At 40.4% G+C, this 20610-nt stretch overlaps 1 protein-coding gene across 2 annotated transcripts in view; it reads left to right on the top strand.

Annotated features, from left to right (window-relative positions):
- Positions 1 to 507: 507 nt before the first annotated feature.
- Positions 508 to 20610, top strand: part of WASHC4 (WASH complex subunit 4) — a 58315-nt gene continuing 38212 nt past the window's right edge. For both annotated transcript variants that reach the window (XM_054032953.1, XM_054032961.1), the window contains exons 1-9: positions 508 to 583; positions 5830 to 5969; positions 8167 to 8220; positions 8391 to 8456; positions 8638 to 8683; positions 11923 to 11990; positions 16210 to 16292; positions 18949 to 18991; positions 19437 to 19540. In XM_054032953.1, coding sequence (XP_053888928.1) covers positions 523 to 583; positions 5830 to 5969; positions 8167 to 8220; positions 8391 to 8456; positions 8638 to 8683; positions 11923 to 11990; positions 16210 to 16292; positions 18949 to 18991; positions 19437 to 19540 — 665 coding nt within the window. In that variant the 5' untranslated portion in view covers positions 508 to 522. The remainder of the gene's footprint in view (positions 584 to 5829; positions 5970 to 8166; positions 8221 to 8390; positions 8457 to 8637; positions 8684 to 11922; positions 11991 to 16209; positions 16293 to 18948; positions 18992 to 19436; positions 19541 to 20610) is intronic.

The raw sequence follows: 20610 nt of genomic DNA, 5'->3' as shown, positions 1-20610 counted from the left end.
ATATTAAAAAGTGTTTTTAATTTATGGGGGGGGTCGCACTCAGAGGCTTGCTGTGTGAAAGGGGTCACCAGTAAAAAAGTTTGAGAGCCACTGACTTACAATGTAAGTAGACAAGATAGACACCGGGTGGAGAAACTGAGGCACGGGGGGCGACGTCACCTGCCCACGGTCACCCAGGAGCTCAGTGTCAGAGCCTGGAATAGCATCCAAGGCTCCTGACCCCCAACTAGCGCCAGGTGTACCGGCCCCGGCTTGCCGTGTTGCGCGGCTCCTGGCGGGGCTGTTGCGGGACCTGCCCTGGCATCGCGGTCTCCGGCCGAGCTGTGGCGGCGGCGGCTGCTGCAGTTCCCGCGGCTGCGCCAGGAGGGGGCGCTGCTGCGGCGGCCGTTCCGGGCCGTGCCCGGGTCCTCTGGCGGCTCCAGCCCTGCGGCCGCCGCCGCACGCCCCGCCGCACTCCATTTCCCGGCGTGCAGCGCGCGCGCGCTGCCGGAAGTCCCGTGTCGGAGCCCGGTCGCTGCTGCCATGGCGCTGGAGACCCTCTCCCCGGACTGGGACTTCGACCGCTTCGACGACGGCTCGCAGAGTAAGCGGGGGGGCGGGGGCGAGAGCCGGGCCCCGGGCCCCTCCCGTCAGCAGCGGGGCGCGGGCAGGAGCCAAAGGGCCAGCGCGCGATGGGGGACGGTCGCACCCGGTGCCCCAGCGCCTCCCTGGCGCGCGTGTGCCCTGCCCTGCCGGCGGGGCCGGGGAGCGAGCGACCGGCCCAGCCCTGGGCCTCTCCCCTGGGGGGCAGCGCGCCACGGGCCCCGCCCTGCCCAGAGCCGGTCGGGGGCTCAGTGTCCCTGTCCGGCTGCCTGGGTTGAGGGTGGGGTTGCGATCGTAGCAAGGTCACCACCTCCAGCCCCCTGCGCTGCGGCAGGGCCAGGTAACCTGTCCTAGCCCAGCGCTGGCTGGCGTCTGCCCCACCTGTTCCTACAAACCGCCAGCGATGGGGATTCCACCGCCTCCCTGGGAAGCCTGTTCCAGCGCTTCGCTTCTCTTCAGTCGGAAAGTTTTTCCTGGTATATAACCTGGATCTCCCTTGCTGCAGTGTAAGGCAATTTACTCCTTATCTTGGCTTCAGTTGCTATGGAGAGCAATTGATCAACTTCCTCTGAACAACATCCCTTAAGGTATTTTAAAATTATCAGGTTCCCCCTTCGGTCTATTTTTCAAGATTCAACATGACCTTTCCTCATAGATCAGGTTTTTTTAAACATTTTATCATTTTTGTTGCTCTGGTCTGGACGCTCCGATTTGTCTGCATCTTTCCCAAACTGTGGCACCCAGAATTAGACACAGTCCTCCAGCTGAGGCCTCACCAGTCCTGAGTAAAGCAAGACAAGTAGCTCCTTTGTGTTACATACCACACTCCTGATAATACCCCTCAGAATATTAGCTTTCTTCATAATTGCATCACATTGTTGACTCATATTCAATTTGTGGTTCAAAGGTTCATCTTCCTTTTGTTTCTCCTCCCTCCACAGGCCCCCATTTGAGAGGTTTTAGCAAATATCCCAAACACTGAGGTGGGAATCAAACATGGGGAGACACTGAATTTTGCATGAATTGGGGATTTTTCCTGCTGAAACAGTGAAGCCTCTTTCATTGCAGTTGCTGTCTTGATTAGCTGGATAAGTCATGCTGGAATAAATTAGTTCCGTGATGTGTTTTTGCTGTGGCTCAAAGGGAACTAAGTAGGGCATTCGCTTGCAATTTCACTTCAACTTTTTTTAAAATGATGCTTAACTCTTTGTCAGCCTGCTTGTGTGCCTGTCAAAAATCCATTAATTCTCTGTCCTTGTAGACAACTTACTTTCTAAACAGAGAGTGCATGTGTTGTAAAATGAACGGTCAAGCTGAATTAATTACACCAGTTATTACTGAGCAAATATGTCTGTCATAAGCTGCTGTTTCATATAGACAGTATAAGTTTCCCAAGTGGCTGTCTGTTCATGCCACATTTATTTTATTTACTTTCAATGAAAACTGACTTGACTTATTTATGATTTCTAACAATTGTATGCACCGAAAAAGGAAAGTTTAAAGTATAGCTTTTCATAAAATGGTGCCTAATCATTGCTTCCCAGATATTAGCAGGTGTGTGGAGCTGAGAACCTCTGACATGAGGTACTTCTTTCACACCAGCTTGATAGAGGACAAGCAGCTTACTTCTCAATGAGCAAAGCGATAGGAAAACAAAATGGGTATGCCTGTTTTTAAAAGGAAGTTTCTTGTATTCCAAGCAAGCTGGATAAAAATCCACGATATGAAAGATTTTTTTTAAAGTTGGTCTCATTTAACTTTACAACTAAATCCTACATCTAACTATTAAGTATTATAATTGTTTAAACAGAGGAAATGGGGGACCAAATCAGTCTGGTGTAGAATCATAGACTCATAGAAGTATAGGACTGGAAGGGACCTCGAGAGGTCTTCTAGTCCAGTCCTCTGCACTCAAGGCAGGACTAAATATTATCTAGACCATCCCTGACAGGTGTTTGTCTAACCTGCTCTTAATGTTGCATTAATGTCACATATATAACTAGGCTTGGCAGAATTCAGCTTTTATTTTCTTACAATTTTGACAGATAATATTGATGTTTAAACACAGAAACAGAAAAAGTGATTAAAAATAAATTTTCACTGTTGCGGGAAATTGTGGGAGGGTTAGACGACAATTATATAATGACAGTAGATGTTGAGATTCAAAAGGTTAAGGCTGGATAACCATTAAAATAGAAATTGTCAACATCACATGTCAAAATAAACAAAGTAAATATTCTTATATCAAATCTAAGAAGTTCTCAAGAAGAATTCTTTTTACTTGGCCTATCTGTGAATTTTGATTATCGATGAAAATACTGTTTGTTGGTTTGTGTGTGTACGGTGAAATTCAGGTTTACCAACATATTACCAATAAAAATCTAATCTTTCCATGCCTATATATAACAATGCAGTTATCATTAATGAATCCTCATGGGATGATGTATACCCAGTATAGAAGTACTGTCTGTCTTATTAAAGAATATTAATACAATTAGAGTCAAGTATCAGAGGGGTAGCCGTGTTAGTCTGGATCTGTAAAAGCAACAGAGAGTCCTGTGGCACCTTTAAGATTAACAGATGTATTGGAGCATAAGCTTTTGTGGTTGAATGCCCACTTCGCTCCAATACATCTGTTAGCCTTAAAGGTGCCACAGGACTCTTTGTTGCTTTATAAAATTTCTGTAATTGTATTATCTTCACTGTTGAGTAAGGTTTTGCATTCTCCAAATCTTATTGGTTTCATTTTGAATGGCTGAAAGGAAATTGAATCAATCAAATCTGAGTACAGTTTATAAAGTGTTGTGTCTGCACTGACTTCCTATCCTTCTGTATAATATCTACATCGTCTGAAGTAGGATTTTTTGTTCATTGCATGGAAATGACAAAATAAGATTTACTGCGTTCTCTGCTGTACTGCCAATTAATTTCTCAAGTGAGTGAACTTGTCCAAGTGAAGAAAATATTGTCTTTGCACCTACATGAGAGGCTACAAACAAAAGTTGCCTTATTACTTCAAACTCTTTCTATAACTGGCTGGCAAACAGCTTCTACCAGTTTAATGGTTGAACATATCTCTAAATTAGGCAGCCAACGACAGGTACTTCTAAATTGTTCTAGCCTGGATGTTGGTGTGATTGAGAGATGATTAGTATATAACATTGTAACACATCAACTGCTTCAGGGGCTAAGCATCTAGCCTGGCATTTTAACTTTTGCCCTTTGGATAGTTACCTTCACAATCATAAGAGCCGGAAGTGTTTATATTCAGTTAAAGATTACATCCTATAGAAACGAATGGGTATCTGCCCCACTACCACGAAGTGGCAAGCTTCCTACTTGCTTCTTGTGAATGAATTTTTTTCAAATACTGAGGTAGCTACAGAATTCCTTCTGTATCAATTGAATCTACTCTGGTCCTGATCCTGAACACATCTATTTATGTGCTTAAATTTATTCTCATTAGTAGTCTCATTGAAATCAACGGGACTGCTTGTATGCTTAATATTTTTGTATGTGTGTTTGCTGCTTCAGAGCTTATATTTTTGTCCACTTAATTTTTTTTTATGGGGACAAGATAGAAAAGCTATTTTTCTATTCTACAGGAGGCTGCCCATCAATGGTGGAACAGTATAAATGGTATTAACACCAATTACAAAGTATTTTCTCTGCACTGGCTCCCAGGGGAAAAAAATTACTGCACACATTTTACCCACAGCAATGAATAACTAGCAAAACTGATTCCTTCAGACATATTAGGTCCTCATATGGCACTGTGCATTTGACTGTAGATGGCACTGTGCATTTTGATGGATATCTGTTAAGCTTGCATAGCATTATACAAAGGTGTTGCCATCTGTACGTTAATCCATTTGCTATTCATAGATTCTAGGACTGGAAGGGGCCTCGAGAGGTCATCGAGTCCAGTCCCCTGCCCGCATGGCAGGACCAAATACTGTCTAGGCCATCCCTGATAGACATTTATCTAACCTACTCTTAAATATATCCAGAGATGGAGATTCCACAACCTCCCTAGGCAGTTTATTCCAGTGTTTAACCATGATGCAGTGTGTACATTTAATTGTAAGCATTGACCACAATCTCAGTTTTGCTTTTGCTGTTATTACAATGAATCATTGGCTCTATTTAAATCGATGCCTTACTGTTTTTAATAGTTAGTGAGAGTTGCATGTTGATTTTTTTTTTTTTTTTTTTTGATTGGTATATATATATATTTGTGTGGCAGGAGTCGGGACATAAACTACTACAGATAGAAAAAAGGCGGGTATAGTCAAATAAGTTTGAGAACCACTGATCTAGGCTATAAACAATTTGGGACAAGCATTCCATTTCTTTGGGGCATTTTAACTACAGTAGAACCTTAGAGTTATGAACACCAGAGTTATGAACTGACCAGTCAACCACGCACTTTATTGCCAGAAGTATGCAGTCAGGCAGCAGCACTTATAAAGATCAGTGACCTGCATACTTAATTTACCAACTAACACAAATATTCTTGATATTTGCCCAATGGAATGTTGCTTGAATATATCACCACTTTTGGCAGTGAGTGGGCTGCCATGCTTCATTTGGCCATCTAATTTCTGAGTGGTGGTAGAGCAGAATGCTCTGACAGAGGGAGAGTTAGCTTGAAGATGGTTAGAATTTTGGGTGGTGACTTAAGACAACGTAATCCTGCAATCAAAGTAGGAGGTAGTGGTAGGAACAGCTATTTTTAATGCAGTTACCAGTGAGTTCTAAGAAGTGATAAGACACTCATGGCCTCAAGGGTATAATATTACCATAGATGTTTGGTTAGGGATCTCTCTTTCAGCTAATGTGCAATATTAAGTTTAAGATGTCATAATTTGTGTTGTCTGTATATGCTATCTACTTAGGTATCTTCATGTTGTAAAGTTGACATCTCTGGTAGTTTAGCTTGTTTAAGGTCAGTCTTGAAAATACGCATAAACTAAAAAATAATGTAACTGTTTTGCTGCTCTTGGCAAATAACATAACTTCCCTTTAAATTGGTATGTTTGAGTTTATAAACCAAGGGAAAAACTTGCATTTTCTTGGTGTCAACCTTGTTAACTGAAAGTGATTTCAGGAAACAATGTTGTAAACTAAATAACGGATTAAACTAGATCTTACTTTAAATAATCTGTAGGATATTGCAGTTCAGTGAGTATCCTGTAAAATACTTCAACTTTATGATACTACATAAATATTACTATTTACTCTTAGAAATTCATGCTGAAGTACAGTTGAAGAATTATGGGAAATTTCTTGAGGAATATACTTCTCAGCTGAGGAGAATAGAAGATGCATTGGATGACTCAGTTGGAGATGTTTGGGACTTCAATCTTGATCCTATAGCATTAAAGGTCTGTATATATTTAATGCATATTGGAATTATCTACGTCTTCTACAAATTAGAATAATGCATTTCAGAGGAATTCAGTTATGATTTTACTAATGAATCTCTGGAATGATCAGATTTACTGGGCAAACGTTTTTGTATTCCATCAATACAAAACTGTCAAATTAAATGGAGAAATGTGATTGTCCAATAGCTTATAGTTCTGTTACCAAGCATCTATGAAAAGCCTTCAGAGATGGAGCTCTCATTTCAGAATACAGTACTTATTCTCTCCTGGGTTGCATGAGAACCATAAGGCTGAAGCTGTTGGTATCATGGTGTGCCAATCTGGAAGCCAAAAAATCTCTCGCTTGCAAATGAGTTGTATAGTTGGAAGAGAGTTTGAAGGTATTGCAAGGTCTCTGCTTTTGAACTCTACTAGTCAGATTTCTAAACTGCATTTATGAGCGATTAGAGTCACCCTGAGGATATGGTCTTGGCCTAACGGCCTCTTTATCTCTGATCAGTGGAATGCCATTGTCAGCCAGGCTTTGCCTGCATGTTTCAGGCTTTAGAGTATTCTTCCCCAAATGACTGAGGGCAGGTTGTTTTCTGATAATGTTAGAATGTTGGGGTACTAAATGAGTCCTGTCCCTCCATCATTGATAATTAGGCTCTTTGGAGTGTAGATGGCGATTGGGTTGGTCAGACACAAACTCTTGGGAAAAGGGTGCTTGCAGGGTGTCTAATTTGGCATTCTACAGCTGCTGGAAAAAGTGTACACCATCTCTTTCTTGTACCCTGTTCAGACCTTTTAGAAGAATTAGTAACCACTGTCTGTAGAGTCTAGGATGTTCATGGCACTTCTATGGGCCAGTAGCCATTGTGCCTTCTGTCTGGAGTGGACCTGAAGCCTTTTTTAGTTGTGATTTATTTAAAGTGATGCTTCTGTTGATAGACCCAAATAGAACTATAAACTTTTTTGAATCTTACAAATTACAGAAAACTGTTTCAAATATCTTTCTAGAAAAGTTACCTTCAGGTAAAATATTTAAAAGTATATTAGCATTAAGATATTTTTAAAGAGCTAAAACAAAAATATTTTTGAGGCTAAGCTTGCACTGTAATGAGACAGTCACTAATATATATTTTCCCTGTACCCTGGAAGGGAAAAGGTCCATGCAATTGTGCCCTTCTATTTGTTCAGTTTTTTTAGTTGTGCCAAAAAAATTTCCCCTAACCCATTTTAACCATAAAATAGCAAATCATTGTTGTTTGTCAGATATCATTTCACATTATTATTTTTTCTCTGTCCTTTGGAGCTTAGTGAAACTTAAAAGAATCCTACATTCTGAGCAGTTAAAAGAACCAAATTCTTGCGTACAATTCTTGTTCCGTACAGAAGAACAGAATATTTGAGCACAGTGGTGTAAACTGAGCCATGCATAGATATATTTGCAACTAAAATACAGGTTAGGTTACATTTGGCTCACTAGCCTCAGTGATTGCATTTTAAAGGAGGGCAAAAAAACCCACACAATAGTCCTCCTCCTTCTAAAGCCAGTTATTTCCCTGGTCACAAACTTCCTGTCCTTCATGAAGTACAAAATGTTAGTTCTTTTTTTATGTTGAATTTACAGGCATTATTTAAAAACAGAACTTAACTTTTATCCCCTTCTGGGAACATGCCTGCCCAGAAGCCTTAGTGGGTTAAACTTTGAACTTGTGCATCCAGACTCAGTGTTAGCATGCACAAATGGGGTAGAAAAGCTCTTGACTGACTTTCAAATCCAAAATAAGTGTTTATGTATGCAAATACATGCCCTGCCTGCACAAATAGGTATGCACACATTTTTGTAATTACAAAATTAGAAGCCATTTAAAAATTGGGCCCAGTAGATGTCTTATAGCAGTCATAACTTTTTGCTTTAATATTTCTATAATTGTTATACATTTCACATAGTTCATTTGTCTTTTACCCTTGCATACCTTCATGAAAAAGGATTTGATGAGTCCATGTAATATGAGAACTGGATATTTTCTCCATGGTAGCCTGCCGTAGCATATACTTAGTGTCTTTTTGGTACTGAGTGCATTTGGAACTAGGTTGAAAAAATTAAGTTGCTTAATATAATCATATAAATGGTGATTCCTTTTAGAAATTAAACATATGCTTTTGTAAAGAAAGTCTTCTAATATTTCTATTTTCAATTAATGTTTAGCTTTTGCCCTATGAACAGTCTTCCCTGCTGGAGCTCATAAATACAGAAAACAAGGTAAAATGCTTTAAATTTAGAATTTTTTAATTACAAGGTCTCTGTAGTAAAATCTGTAAATATTTTTTTTTGTAGAGCGCTTTGAACATGAAAAATGTGTCAAATATGTTTTTATTTATTATACTTTTATACAACACTTGTAACTCTGTTTTTTTCCTTGATGAGTTTAGGTTCTGAACAAAGTAATAACTGTGTATGCTGCCCTTTGCTGTGAAATCAAGAAGTTAAAATATGAGGTAATTCCTACAGCCTGTCTTTATTACTGTTATAAAATGTTTACAGTTTGGCAAATTGAAATGTAGATTTTACATCTTGGCATTTTTTAGCTTCTAATCCTGCAAACAAAAGCCATGTATTTTTGTAAATTGAGTATTTATATCTTTTTAATCTGGAAAAAATCTCTCCTTTTGTTGGTAGGCGGAAACTAAATTTTATAATGGCCTCTTGTTTTATGGAGAAGGAGGTAAGTAGTTCCATTTATAGTGTCAATTAGTGTTTTCTTATGCTGTTGCTGCTGCTTATATTAAAATAATTGCACTCTTATGTTATAGGCTTAGAAATGTACTTTTACTACATTTTTTCTATTGATGAAAACCTGAACTCCTGGTCTCTGTTACAATACAAGCCCTGCATATCAGTGTCTTATAACTACATTGAATTAACATCAAACATCATTAAGATTTTAGCCAGAAATAGCCATTATCTGCTGTGAAGCACTGGTATAGTAGTGGGAACTTCCTTGATATTTTGTCTCTGCTTTATGTATGTGTTGACTGCTTATATGAGAGGCAGGAAATGGGGACTGATAACAAGAGAGTGTTTGAACACTTTTGGCTTTTAAGGAAGGATTTGGAGAGAGGGCAGGGCACTGGGCATACAAAGAGAGGGAGACAGTTTCTTTCAGAAAGGGCAGCATGAGGCTTTTTTAAAAAAAAAGATTTCATCTTCCCTTTAAATGCTGAAACCTTTAATGTAGGTTCACACTGTCTTGTATTTTAAAAAACTACTTTGTGAGCACATGTACCATCAGGGCCTCCCCGGGGGGGGAGGGAGGAGGCAATTTCCCCCTGGCCCCTCAGGGGCCCCCATGAGAGTTTTTCAGGGCCCCTGGAGCGGGGTCCTTCACTTGCTCCGGGGACCCGGAAAACTCTCGTGGGGCCTGAGTCCCCGGAGCTTCTTCCACTCTGGGTCTTTGGCGGCAGGGGGTCCTTCCGCCCTGGGGCCTGCCACCGAAGCGCCGGGTCTTCGGCGGCAATTCAGCGGTGGGGGCTCCCTGCCACTGAAGACCCCAGGCCCCCTGAATCCTCTGGGCGGCCCTGTGTACTATTGCAGTTATTTTTCAAGGTTTATATATTGAATATAAGTAATTAGTCCTAAAACTCGTATCCAACTCCTCCTCCCAATGCATAGATTTTTGCAAGATATCTTCAGATAACATGTGGCAATATATATAGTGGACCAAATCCTGCTTGCCTTACTCATGAAGAGCCATAATGGCTTCAGTACCTCATGAGTAAAGTGAGCAGGGTTTGACACTGCTTGTGCTGTCAAAACATAGGCATATTAGTGCTGGTTAATCACTTGAGTCATTATCTTGGCATAAAAACCACTGGTGTCAATGGATTTAAGGCCATGATACTACTGAAGGATGGAGGCCTACCTATACTTAATTCTGAATTTCTGCATTTTAAGATAGTGTAAGCCAAATTGTAACACTTCAACATAGACACTTGTTTTTAAAGTAGTAAGGGGTGGGTTATAGTGCCTCATGCCTCTGTGTGTGTGTGTGTGTGTGTGTGTGTGTATATATATATATAGAGAGAGAGAGAGAGAGAGAGAGACAGACAGACATCATGCAGGACTCTGCTTTTTTTCCCCAATTGATAGGTCATAAGATCTCCCTCTGGGTGAAAGTTTACTTTTTTTTTTTTTAACAGCGTAAAACTGATAACTCATACATGAAGGGGTTACTAGTGACATCTTGCTTTTAAGCATGGTGTTTGGGGTTAAAGCACAGGACTTAGGAGATCGGAATTCTCCTCCTGACTGTGCTACTGACTTCCTGTGTGACCTCAGAGCTAGTCACTAAACTTCTGTTTTTCCCATCAGAAAGATGGGGAAGATAATGCCTCTTTTACAGTAGCCTTGTGAAGCTCAGTTCATTAGAGTTTTGTAAAGCCTTTTGAAATCCTTGGATAGACAGGACTATAGAAGTGTGTAAATTCTTTGAGGTTGGGACCGTGTCTAGCACATTCTAGGTGCGCTGTAAAATATGACTATCTTGGTTCTTTTGATGAATCATTTCTCTAACTGCAGATAACTTTTTAAAGCAGACTTCTACCAGACACGTTTAAAGCCTTTTGAATCATAGTGACATACTGCCAAACTGTAACAAAGGTCTCCCTCAAAAATGTTCTGCCTCATTGGCAGGGAGAAAAGAGGGCTGCAGCAGCTGTAAGCTGCTTATTCTGTGACAGCAGTTTGGTCCTGCTGTTTCTCCTCTTTCTCCTGGAGAAGTCAGCAACAGGGAATGGATGGGAATGCAGTCCTCTAACCAACACCTCTAGATGCATGAAAGCCAGCTGTTTCTCTTGTAGCAGCTGCCATAGCAATTGTAGGCTTACTTGGGTGAGCAGCAGCTAGCTAGGTCCCTGTCTTGGCAGGGTCTAAAAATAGGAGGCAGAGCATTTTTGAGTTGGTCTCTGGGGAAAAAAAATTCTGTTCTCCTCTCCCGATGTGACAAATTCCTGTCTTCCACCATCACATCACTATGCGCAGGACTGACCTAGGGGTGGTGTCAGCAAGATGTTTATTTGGGGTACACATCAAATTTAACAGAATGACTTGTACATTAAAAAGTGTGTGTTGGAGAAAGATACAGTCTTTAGGAATCTCAGAGCCTTCTACTGCAGAAGAGTGGAGCCTAGCTGCTTGTGCCTTTCATCCCCATTGATTGGTTTATATTGATGTAGATTTTCAAGGCTATCTTCTTAAAGCAAAGGGGGTAGAATTTAAAACGGCTGAGACTTTCTTTCACTGGACCTGAAGTCAGCTCTTTTAACAAAGGACTTGCACAAGCCCCCTCCAGACTGCCATTAGAAAAGCAATTATTGTGCACACTGTACTAAGGTTTCAAATTAAATTCACAATACCATAGGTGCTTAATCCCTATTGTGGATTAACTTCTTACCCAATTTAATTTTTAAAATTAAAGCTATTGTTATTCATAGTGGTCTTGTATAAAAGTCTTACGCATTAAGTTTTTAATAACTCCCAGGTTGATGCATTTTAAGACTCCGTATGCCAGATTTTGTCAAATGAGATTTTATGGCCAATTATAATTGCCAGAATAATGTGTTTACAGACATAAATGCTGACACAATGTTAAACTGGTGCTCCAGGAAACTTGGTACTTTGTAACATCCTATTTATTATTTATGTTGAGGCTAGTGCTCTGGAGCCCCAGTCATGGACCAGGACCCCATGGTACTAGGTCCTATAGAAATACAGAACAAGAAGATGTTCTCTGTTTAGCAAAGCACAGTCAAGTCTTTGTTAAGGATTCATTGGAAATACATTGCTTTATAGCAGTGTGCTTTAATTAAAGGTCAAACAAAATTGGTTTGTCATCCAGGCTTCAGTGTAATGAATAGGTTTGTCTGATATTCCTAAAGTCAGTGAAGCTTTTGTTTATCTTTCAAGCCACAGATTCCAGCATGGTGGAAGGTGATTCCCAAATACAGATGGGAAGATTTATTTCATTTTTACAGGTAAAGAGTGCATCTTGGCTTTGAAGCAGTTGTAATCTGTTTTTTTTTGTTTGTTTGTTTGTTTGTTTGTTTTCTACTTGTCAAGTGGATTCATCAATTACGATATCCTATTTACATCCCATTCAACGGTACTGGGAGTCACTTTTGTATGCAGATTACAACTTCTTGCCTGCACAGCTATCACAACCAACCTCCTTCACTCATCTTTTCAAATAGAGAGCTATTAGGTGCAATTTGTTCACTATTGTGTTTCTGCACTTGAAGCTGTTTCAAGCACTGTAAGCCCAGTGTGAGAAGGCTAAAAGATTTTCAGATTCAGTGCCCAAATAAACTAGTTTACCTAAACACACTTCAACAGGAGAAAATATAGCGTGACTCTGTCATTTTATGTTAAAGGTCTAGCATTCTGTTGCATGTTTCTGATGGTAAATTTTAGTTTGCCATTGAATAATATAAAAAGTGGTAGTGCTAGCATGGAATAAACCATTTGTTTGTTCATCTTCCTTCAGAATGAGGTAAGATTAAAACAAATGATGATGCCTCACAAAAAAAATTCTGGGGAATAACATGGCTTTTAGAAACAATTGTGCTTATTACCAAGGACATTTGAATGAAAACAGGATCTGTGTTTCTGAGGATTTCCTTTGTTCTTGGTGTTCATTCTACAGTAGAAGTTATAATTCTTTTTCTGGCATGATTTCCATAGCAAGTGATTGTGCAATCACAAACAGGATCCTGTTGTCATGAAAAATGTACTTGTAGTAAAAAATGAAAAATATATAGTGCTTAAACAAAACTGTGTCTAGAAAATGTAATTTCAGTCTTCATTAAACAGGACTTTATTTACTGTCTTGTAAATATCGTGTATCAGAGTTCTTAGTGGTCCCCTTTGGTAGACCAAATATCAGAGGAAAATACTTGCTAAGCTCTCCTGCATGCAGTTGCTAATATCTCTGCCTTTTATTGTCCACTTTCTGTCTCCTGATTTTTGTTCTCTCCCACCCAGCCATCAACTTTCTCTTTCACTTTTCACCTCCCAATTTCTCCTACTCATCTGTTTAGAGGAGAAGATTTGTTGATGGCTCTGTGGGCCCATGCTACATGTGCTCCTGTGGCTCAGCTGAGAGTTCTGGGAGCCAGGAGGAGAGAGTGGCTGAGTGGGTGTTTGCTTACACTCCTGTATGTAAGATATCACCCCAGGACCATCGAGGGAAGGTTGGGGAGCTTTCAAATAGCTGTATCCAATTCCTGCTTTATAAGAATCTGTAAGAAGAATCTCTCCTTACTGAGCCTGTCCTGTTCCCACTGCTGTGCTCCATTTCCTATTCCCCAGTAGGAATGGGCTGGTGACAGTGTCTACCATCTGAGAAACACTGACATAGTCAAGGATGTGCAGAGCTGGCAGAGGAGTCAGAAAATGCTGTTTTCGTATAGCTGCTACATAAACGTATTGGCTATTTGTTGCGGATTTGACCATTCTTGGTATCCAGAGATTGTTCTCAACAGATGTAACAGCTAAATATTTACTGAGGTGATATTAAAGAGACAAATTATGATACTAATTTAGGAATACCTGCCAATGTTTCACTACCCTCTGCAGGATTAAACCACATAATGTTTAATATACTTAGAAGATTTTCAAAATCTGTCAGTTTGCTGCATAGGCTGTTGCTGACAGTTGGATATGTGCCATGAAATTGAACTTTCTGCATTAAGGGTTTAAAGGGGCAATGTTAACTGGTTCTAGGCCTGACATTTAAGTTCTGTTTTTAAAAACCTAGAAACCTCAAAGCCAAATACAGAAAGAATGTTTAAATGAAAATGAAATTAAAACCCAAACAACGTTTTTAAGCAAAGGAAAAGCAGAAAGTGAAACTGAACAGGCTGTTCGTATGTCCAAGATGAGTGAAATGCAAAATGTAAAACAACTGCATATATGATAAAAAGCCAATTTAGATTTTTTTTAACTCTTCCATAGATTAATATAGTTTAAAGCCAGAAAGTACCAAGAGGTCATCTAGTTTGACCTGAAATACCACAGGCCATTACGTTTCACCCAGTTATCCACGTGTTGAGCCCAGTAATTTGTGTTTTAGCCAAACACATCTTCCAAAATGGCATCTAGTCTTGAGCTGAAAACTATCCACCACTTCCCTTGGTAATTTGTTCTAATTGTTAATTACCTGCATTTTGAATCCCCCCCCCCCCCCCCCCACTATTTCTAACTTGAATTTGTCTGGCTTCAGCTTCCAGCCATTGGTTCTTGTTATACCTGTCTCCACTAGATTAAAGAGCCCTTTAGTACCTGGTATTTTCTCCACGTGAAGGTACTTATGCACTGTAATCAAGTCACCTCTCAATCTCCTTTTGACAAGCAAAACAGATCGAGCAGTTTAAATCTCACTGTAAAGCATTTTCTCCAGCCCTAGAGTCACTTTGTGGCTCTTTTCTTCCCCCTCTTCAGTTTTTCAACATCCTTTTTAAAATGTGGATATTTGACCTGGACACAGTATTCCAGTGTCGGTCTCACCCATGCTGTATTAAAAAGGTAATAATCACCTCTTACTCCCAACTCCCATGTTTATGCATCCAAGGATCACATTAGCCCTTTTTGCCACAGTATCACACTGTTTATTTGCTTGTCCACTATGACCCCAGATCCTTTTCAAAGTCACTGCTTTTGAGGATACAGTCCCCATTTTATAGATATGGCCTGCATTCCTTGTACCTAGATGTATTTACTTTTGGCTGTATTGAAATGAATTCTGTTTGGATGGGGCACGCTTACCAAGTGATCCAGATCGCTCTGTATGACTGACCTGTCCTCGTTATTTACCACTCCACCATTGATTCCAGTGTGTATCATCACTAGTGGAGATGTGCCAGATGACTTCATAATCCTATCCAGTCTTGCGGTTGCATTTCAAATGTTCACTCCTGTTCTTGTGTCCCTGGCTGAATTCTCTGTCCTCTCCACTTTCAGTTTTAAATCCAGCATGTCAGTAACTCATGAAAATAATCTTTTTTTCTGTCTTGAACTGTAGCTGTTTATCTGTAATTTGTGGCTTAAGCTTGGCATGGCTTCAAAGAGAACAATGGTTGTTTAGAGCTAGAGCAGTGGTTTTCAAACTTTGGGCTGTATACCCCTTTCCAATTAATGTAGTCCCCACGCATCCCCATCTGAGATAGACAGAGGCGATGCCTGGAGGGGACACGCGGAGTCACGTGCTCCCCAGATTTCTGCTTTCCATTTAGCAACAGCTTCTGGAGGTTTTCAAACTGTGGGGTGCGCCTCCGTAGGTGGGCGTGGAGGAATGTTCGGGGAAGGGGTAAGTGGCGACGCTAGGCAGCTCAGGCCAGCTCCGCATAGTGGGGTTCAGGGAGGGAGCACCACCTCCACCCTCTGACTCACTTCAGTGGGCCACCCAGCCTGTTACAACCAAAAATTGTAACTCAAATTGTAACCCAGGCTGGGTGGCTCTGCTGAGGTGAGTCGGGGGTGGAGGTGGCACTCCCTCCCTGAGTCCCCCCAGGGGGGGTGCACCTCAGAGTTTGAAAACCTCTACTAAATAAAATGCATTGTCTGCCATTATAGGATTTTTCTTGCGTACCCCTTGACAAGAGCTCATGTACCTTTAGGGATATGCGTAACCCAGTTTGAAAACCACTGGGCTAGAGCATGCTTTTGTCATGGAGTTCATAGAAAGTGGTGGTGCTTACACACACTGCCTGAGGGAGAGTTGTAGGAGGCCTTGTGCCTCAGAAGCGTAAGGCCTTCTAGGGCTCTTTGTTTGGGGTGGGGTGTAACTTATTGCATCCATTTTAAAGGTGTACTATACTCCCCCAAGCAACCAGCCAGCTCTTGGCCATTGCATGTGTGAGGTGGGGCAAAGCCTTGCCCAGTGTCTGCACATTTATTCTGGGAGGAAGCATCTGAGTGACGCTCCCCTGAACATCAGGACTGTGGTTCTAGCTAGCCCTATTGCTGGCCACTCAATAAGGAGAAGGATCCTTACTCCCTCTTATGCCTCTGTGTAGCTTCATTAACCCTAAATCCTAAAGAAACACGCTTCAGGAAATGTGTCTGACTTCCTGTCCAGGCTGCAGTTTTGAGAAGCCTCAGGCTGGAATTCGGAAGTTGAACTTGGGGTTCTGGTTGCATGATTGTTGTTCACTGTCTTGGAAATAATACCAATGTATGCAAAATTTGTCATTTCAGGAGCTGTCTTGTTTTGTTACACGGTGCTATGAAGTGGTGATGAATGTAATTCATCAGCTGGCTGTTCTCTATACCAGCAACAAGTAATTATTGGCAGAAATGCTATATCCCCTTTTTATTATTAAACAAAGATGTTAGATGCAAGATGTTATGATCTCCCTAAAGCATGGTAACCATTGTAATACTCTAGTCAGAAAATGTGGAGAGTGGTTTTTAATGCAGCCTTATGTGCCCACATAAGCTACTTTTTAAAAGGATTTTATTTATTAAAAGAATCATAGTCTGCTTGAGGTGCGTTTTTGTGATGAGATGCAAGAATGTCTTTTAAACTAAAAGGCATATTTCAGGAGCGCTGTCTCTTTTCAGAAGGAACAAATCTTGATGCTAATGTGGCTGACCTTTATATCCTTATGCCTCTAATTATTGGACTTAGTCCCTGCCCTAGTGGCAGGAGGAATGGATGCCTTATGTTAGCTGAGAGATGCTGTGGAGATACCAGTCTAACATTTTGAAGAAATGGTAAAATCAAATAGCTTCAGAAGCTTAAAAAAATTCGGTCGCATTATTTAATTTTAATATTATAAATGTGTGATCATAACATGTAAAAAGCAACAGAGGGTCCTGTGGCACCTTTGAGACTAACAGAAGTACTTCTGTTAGTCTCAAAGGTGCCACAGGACCCTCTGTTGCTTTTTACAGATTCAGACTAACACGGCTACCCCTCTGATACTTGATCATAACATGTACTTGAGCAAACATGATCAGTTTTTTATTTAAACATTAGTATCATAGGTATTGTCTTGAGTATGGCTTTATGGCTTCATATGCCAATTTGACAGTAATGATGTCTTGGTATATGGGAGACAGTGTCTTACATCAGAGGGTCTTGGGCATTTACTTACTTTGTCTTTGGTTTCATCTGTAGGATTTAGAGCTTATGTTTTCAGGTGGAGATGCTATGATTGCTAATTAGTCTTAGTTATTCATTTTTGTATTGTCAATTTTAGTGTATATCACTTGAGAGATTAAGGGCATGATTTCCAGGTATGAAACTCCAGTTGAAGTGAGTGGGATCTGTGGTGCTTGACACCTCTGAAACTCAAGCCAATTTGTATATCTGGTCTCAATGTACTAGCAACACTCCTAGGCTAAAGTCACATGGGAAACATATTTAGACTGAATGTTTGCAGTTTATAAAATTTTAAAAAATCATGCAGTTTATAAAATGGTTGAAAAAAGTATGCATACAACATATTGTATTGAAGGGGATGTGCACCCTACATGATATGTGCATAACTTCTATTGTGAGTCATTACTGTAAATGAGTCGGTACTAAATCAATGCAGTGTTACTGTGGTAGGGGCCACTGTACTCCTGGACCTGTTATCTTACAAATCGGATGTAAAATAAAAGATGAGACTTGGTCGTTGAAAGAACTCATGGTGTCTTAGAGTTAGGGATGTGAATGCTAGAGCTTTGGCCATATTCTGAATAGGTTAATTCTTTCTGACTAAGTGTCCTCTGCTGTTTTAATTGGTTATGGTATTCTTCTACCCGAGGCTGCTATTTAACAGTACTTTGCCATCTCTACACAGCTGCTCTGTTTCAGTGGTGAATGAAGTGAAGCTGGGTGTCTAGCTTGCTTATCAGTTGGTTAAGTTTGTAAAGTGTTTTGGGACCTTTGGGATAACAGACACAATAAAAATGCTTATTATTAACGTCACTGGGACTTAATACACATGTGCAACAGACTAGACCTACAATTTAGCAAACCAATGGTTCATTATGATTTGGAAAATATCAACCTGATATTGTTACGTTGGTTGTCAAAACCAATTTTGAATATGCATTTTTATTATGTATTGGAATATATTTTTCTTTACTGATAACAATTACCACAATAACAACAAGGAGTCTGGTGGCACCTTAAAGACTAACAGATTTATTTGGGTATAAGCTTTTGTGGGTAAAAACCTCACTTCTTCGGCTGCACAGAGTGAAAGTTACAGATGCAGGCATTATATACTGACACATGGAGAGAAGGGAGTTACTTTGCAAGTGGAGAACCAGTATTGACAGGGCCAATTCAATCAGGGTGGATTTAGTCCACTCCCAATAATAGATGAGGAGGTGTCAATTCCAGGAGAGGAAAAGCTGCTTCTGTAGTGAGCCAGCCACTCCCAGTCCCTATTCAAGCCCAGATTAATGGTGTTCAATTTGCAAATGAATTTTAGTTCTGCTGTTTCTCTTTGAAATCTGTTTCTGAAGTTTTTTTGTTCAATGACAGTGACTTTTAAATCTGTAATAGAATGACCAGGGAGATTGAAGTGTTCACTTACTGGCTTATGTATGTTACCGTTCCTGATGTCCGATTTGTGTCCATTTATTCTTTTGCGGAAGGACTGTCCGGTTTGGCCAATGTACATGGCAGAGGGGCATTGCTGGCACATGATGCTTTCACTCTATGCATCCGAAGAAGTGAGGTTTTTACCCACGAAAGCTTATGCCCAAATAAATCTGTTAGTCTTTAAGGTGCCACCAGACTCGTTGTTTTTGTAGATACAGACTAACACGGCTACCCCCTGATACTAATTACCACAATGACTTTCTTGAAGTAAAATATGCAAGAAAAACCTTTAAGGGACTGATACCTCTAACAACAATTAAATGTGCAAAATAAATAAGTTCTAGCTAATAATGGAGAAATAAGATATTGTTTTGTTTCCTTATCTATTGCAGGAATGCACCTAAAATTATAGAGACATCAGGAGTTCATTTCCAGGTGAGATGGTTTAGAGCAACACTTGTTTAGAGGATTTTAAATTTTTTTTAGTTTTATAAACAAATCTGAAAAACATTTCTAAGTTTTCTTGTGAGAGAGACTAGAAAAATGAATTAAAGCATCATTTTCAATGTGTGTTGAAATCCTGCTCTCAGGATAGAGTTGTCCAGTCACTGTTTCTGATTATTATATGGAAATGGTCATTACATTCAGATATGGCAAATGCTAACTTTCTTAGATCAAAAGTGGATGGGACTTGTGCTTCTGTGTCACAAACACTTTTTGAGAATCCTACCTTCATTGTCAAGACAGGTCAGCTAGTTTGAGTGGCACCTCCATGCTAACTGTAACATTCCTTCTCTGTAGTGAAAGAACACTAAAAAAAAATAATCTTTGTTTGCTTTGCATGAAACCATTTGAGTAACTACTGGAACTTCTTTAACAGACTATGTATGAGCATCTAGGAGAGCTGCTGACAGTCTTACTCACGCTGGATGAAATAGTTGACAATCATGCCACTCTGAAAGACCACTGGACCATGTACAAAAGGTATGCAAGTGGAGCCTTAGACATATTCCCGCAGTATAAATATTAAAAACAGGTGGACAAATTTTGGTCTAAAGAAAATGAGTTTGAAAGCCCTGGTATTTGCTAAACTTCTAGGGCTTGAGCCTGTGTCAGTGAGAGTTGCCACTGACTTCAGTGGGAGCAGAGTTGGGTCTTCATTGTGTCATCTCACTGGCGCAAGTAAAAATGTACAGTGCCAGATTGAAACGCCTACAAACTCAGCCTGTTAATTGGGCTGCTGGTACAACCTTGAGTAGAAGGGCAATGGCTGCTGATGTTTGAGAGAGAATGTATTTGATAAGAAATCTTATCTTAAAGGGAAGTGTGAACTGTGGCTAAAACTCCAGTATCCTCTCACCCTTACTTGAGAGTAGCCCTATGGACTTGAATAGAAATATTTGCTTGAGTAAGGGTTGCAGGATCAAGTGCCGTGTGATATTACTGTAGTGCAAAATCAGTTGAGATTTCATAGAAATCTTCCAATAGGGATGGATTGTTCTGCAATTTGCCTGTGCTGACACAGTGACCTTTAAATGATTAGCTTGTGAAGGGCAGACATGGATTCTGTTAGGGATATGTTAGTGCTGGGGGCCTACATGACCATGTTTTGAGACTTATCATTTCCTGTGACTCCAGACAGCAACAAGGCAACATAGTGACCAAGGAATCCAAGGAATTTACATATTGAGTATGTTTTCTAATGCCTTTCTTCTTTCTTGACCAAAACACTGGTGAAGCCATAATCAAAGAAAGCCTCATTATATTTGCAAGCACGTTTCTCAGACACTTGTTTTCCATTAATAACTGCATTACTAGACTTGCTGCTGGAGGTTGAAGCACCTACTCTATGTAAAAATGAATGCATTGTGCCTCTTATCACAAATCAGAAAGAGGAATTCACTATTAACCAAATGAGGCCACGACTTAGGAAGGCCGTGTGCTGATACTAGGGCAGCGTGGAGACAGTGACTTACTATGATTCTTTATCCTTGGGTACCAACAGGGTACGCAGGGTGGCATAAAAGAAGATATGGGCGCTGTCTTAAGGAGCT

This window comes from Malaclemys terrapin, chromosome 1 (assembly GCF_027887155.1).
Source record: "Malaclemys terrapin pileata isolate rMalTer1 chromosome 1, rMalTer1.hap1, whole genome shotgun sequence".
NCBI lineage: Eukaryota > Metazoa > Chordata > Testudines > Emydidae > Malaclemys > Malaclemys terrapin.
The sequence above is the reverse complement of the archived record's forward strand: the minus strand, read 5'-3'. Positions and strand labels throughout refer to the sequence as shown.